At 39.1% G+C, this 2,291-nt stretch overlaps 1 protein-coding gene across 1 annotated transcript; it reads right to left on the bottom strand.

Moving 5' to 3' along the window:
- Positions 1-3: 3 nt before the first annotated feature.
- LOC138040547 (uncharacterized) lies at positions 4-1,871 on the bottom strand. Its single transcript, XM_068886250.1, has 3 exons — positions 1,637-1,871; positions 1,176-1,435; positions 4-624 (listed from the first exon to the last, which is right to left on the bottom strand). Exons 1-3 carry the CDS (start codon positions 1,869-1,871, stop codon positions 4-6), a joined length of 1,116 nt encoding a protein of 371 aa, XP_068742351.1.
- Positions 1,872-2,291: the final 420 nt, after the last annotated feature.

The following is a 2,291-nucleotide window of genomic DNA, read 5'->3' as shown; positions in this document are numbered from 1 at the left end:
AACCTATTGACTTGCAGGAGTATCTGCGATGACAGCAAGAATTGCACCTCTTAAATAAACTGTACCTCCTGCTATGGTGAAAGCATAACCCTGTTCTCCTCCCAGCTCTTTGAGGTCTTCCACCAAAGGCTTCAGCACCTCATTTAGACCAAATTCCCTTATGTACTGCTTTTTACAGATAGCAAAGAGGTGAATAGAATTTAATTTTGCACGATAAACAGATTTTATGTTAGCTAGCTGGTAGTAAAAGAAACCAAGTTGATGAATCTTATTCGTCATTGGATTTGCTACATTGACATCATCATAGTATATGAGCAACTTAAGAGCACAGTCATCTGTTGAAAACAGAGGGTGGCTCTGCACAAATAGACCATCATTAAAATCCTGCAGAAAACCTCTATCTTTGTCCTCGTCTCTTTCAGAAAAGACCATTTTAAGGATAGCTCTCGACTGAAATTGTGCTTCAAGAGTCTTCAAAATTGGAACATAGAAGAAAACTTTCTCAAGCTGCAAACATCTTATTTTGTTTCTCACTCTTCTGTAGACTCTTGTCCTCCCCAGCACTTTCTTTAAAGGCTCCTTGTCAGAAGAAAAATATGTTTCAGGTAAGTCTTTACTGTAAAGCTGTGCCAAAAATGGGAATATAGGAGAAAAGGAGGTATGGGACAAGGCGAAGTGGGTAAGAGATGCCTTCTAACACAACTGGGACAGGGCCCTCTCATTTGGAACAGAATTACTTTTTGACTTTCATTAGATGACATTTTCAATCTTTCACTCTTCATTTTCCTTGTCTTCAGATTATTATTTTTACTTAATCACGAACCCTTTTACTGCCAAATGGTACAAAAAATTTTTGTAACCACAGCTTCTCCTTTCAATGCTAACAATGTGACCTGACCACAGTGATCAACTGAATTGATAGTTTAAAAGTTGGTCAGATTCCCCTGGAAAAGCAAAAACATGATTTCTTTTATAAATAACTCCCTACCACATAAGGCAGTGAATGCTTTTGAAATTCTGTCAACATCCAAGTGGTCTTCAAGTCTTCAAATGGAAAAAGAAAATCTGCAAATGCAGCCTCTAGACCTGGCACTTGTTCGATGCCTGCATCGTCAAGGGTTTCCTCCACTTCTTTTTAGCCGTCTGCATGCCATACTGAAGAGATCTGATGTTGCCTTTGCAACTCTTTGTGTAGATGTTTGCGTAAGCCTGTTCTGTTCCTTAATTTTAAAAAGGTATTTCCCCATAATGTCACCAAGCGTTTCCTCTTCTTGACATTTCAATGTGATATCTGATCCTGAATCTGATACAGAAGATGAAGAACCTTGTGAAATGCAATCCAGTTGATCCTCAGTATCACTAACTGGACAACTACTGGGTTCATCAAGGACTTCAATCCAGGGCATATCAGCTGTGTCATCAGCATTCCAGATTCCTTGGATATTAAAAATAGCAAACGGATGAGAACTTTCTACATGTAATTGTTCAGTTTTTATTTTTTCTGTCAGGTCGGTCATGCACCACATCCACCCCTTCAAAAGTCCCAGATCAAGAACACTCTTAACAAAATTCCGAGTGAGCTGCTGATATTGAAAGCACAATAACTAAAACTTTGAATGATTATCATTGAACTCACCCGATCCATTTGCAAGCGTTTCCAAAACCACGTCTTCCCTTTCGCTGTTCAAAAACGCCCCATGATTCTCTCGAACATGTCTTGAAAATGAATTCGCTTTTTCGTAAGTCCGTTCACAACCACTGATTCCACAAAATGCAAAATAGCTGTCGCTGTTGGGGTTGGTATTTATGTGGCTCAACAATAAATACAGATATATTGCAGAGAAAGTACACAACACACACCTCCACGCCATTTCCTAAGCCCCTCGGACATTAACAATCACACTTTGCAAGACCAATCATTGGCTGAAGAAATAGTAAGAATACCTGCTGACCAGAGAACTCTGATTGTGATTTGACAAAACGTGCCATGCATACTGCAAAGTGCTCTTGGGTAATCTTCTGTTCGTGGGGAATACTTTGGCTCGATGCGAAAGGTGAGTTTTCCTTGGTCAGATTGTTACCTGTTTTGTAAGTTAATGTAGCAGAAACGTAACATGCCAAGCTTCGTTTTTATTTGATTCTGTTTTATGACGACGCTAGCGCTTTTTGTTGGCCTTTTATCAGCAAATTCATTCATCTTTTAACTGCCTGACATATGAAAAAGTTGTTGAGCTTGCTCATGTCTGGTACTGTTATGTTTTGAACGTATTCTTTGGAGATTTTGTTGTTTA

The sequence above is a fragment of the Montipora capricornis genome, chromosome 3, assembly GCF_036669925.1.
Source record: "Montipora capricornis isolate CH-2021 chromosome 3, ASM3666992v2, whole genome shotgun sequence".
NCBI classification, from domain to species: domain Eukaryota; kingdom Metazoa; phylum Cnidaria; class Anthozoa; order Scleractinia; family Acroporidae; genus Montipora; species Montipora capricornis.
This window is presented reverse-complemented; position numbering and strand designations above follow the sequence as displayed.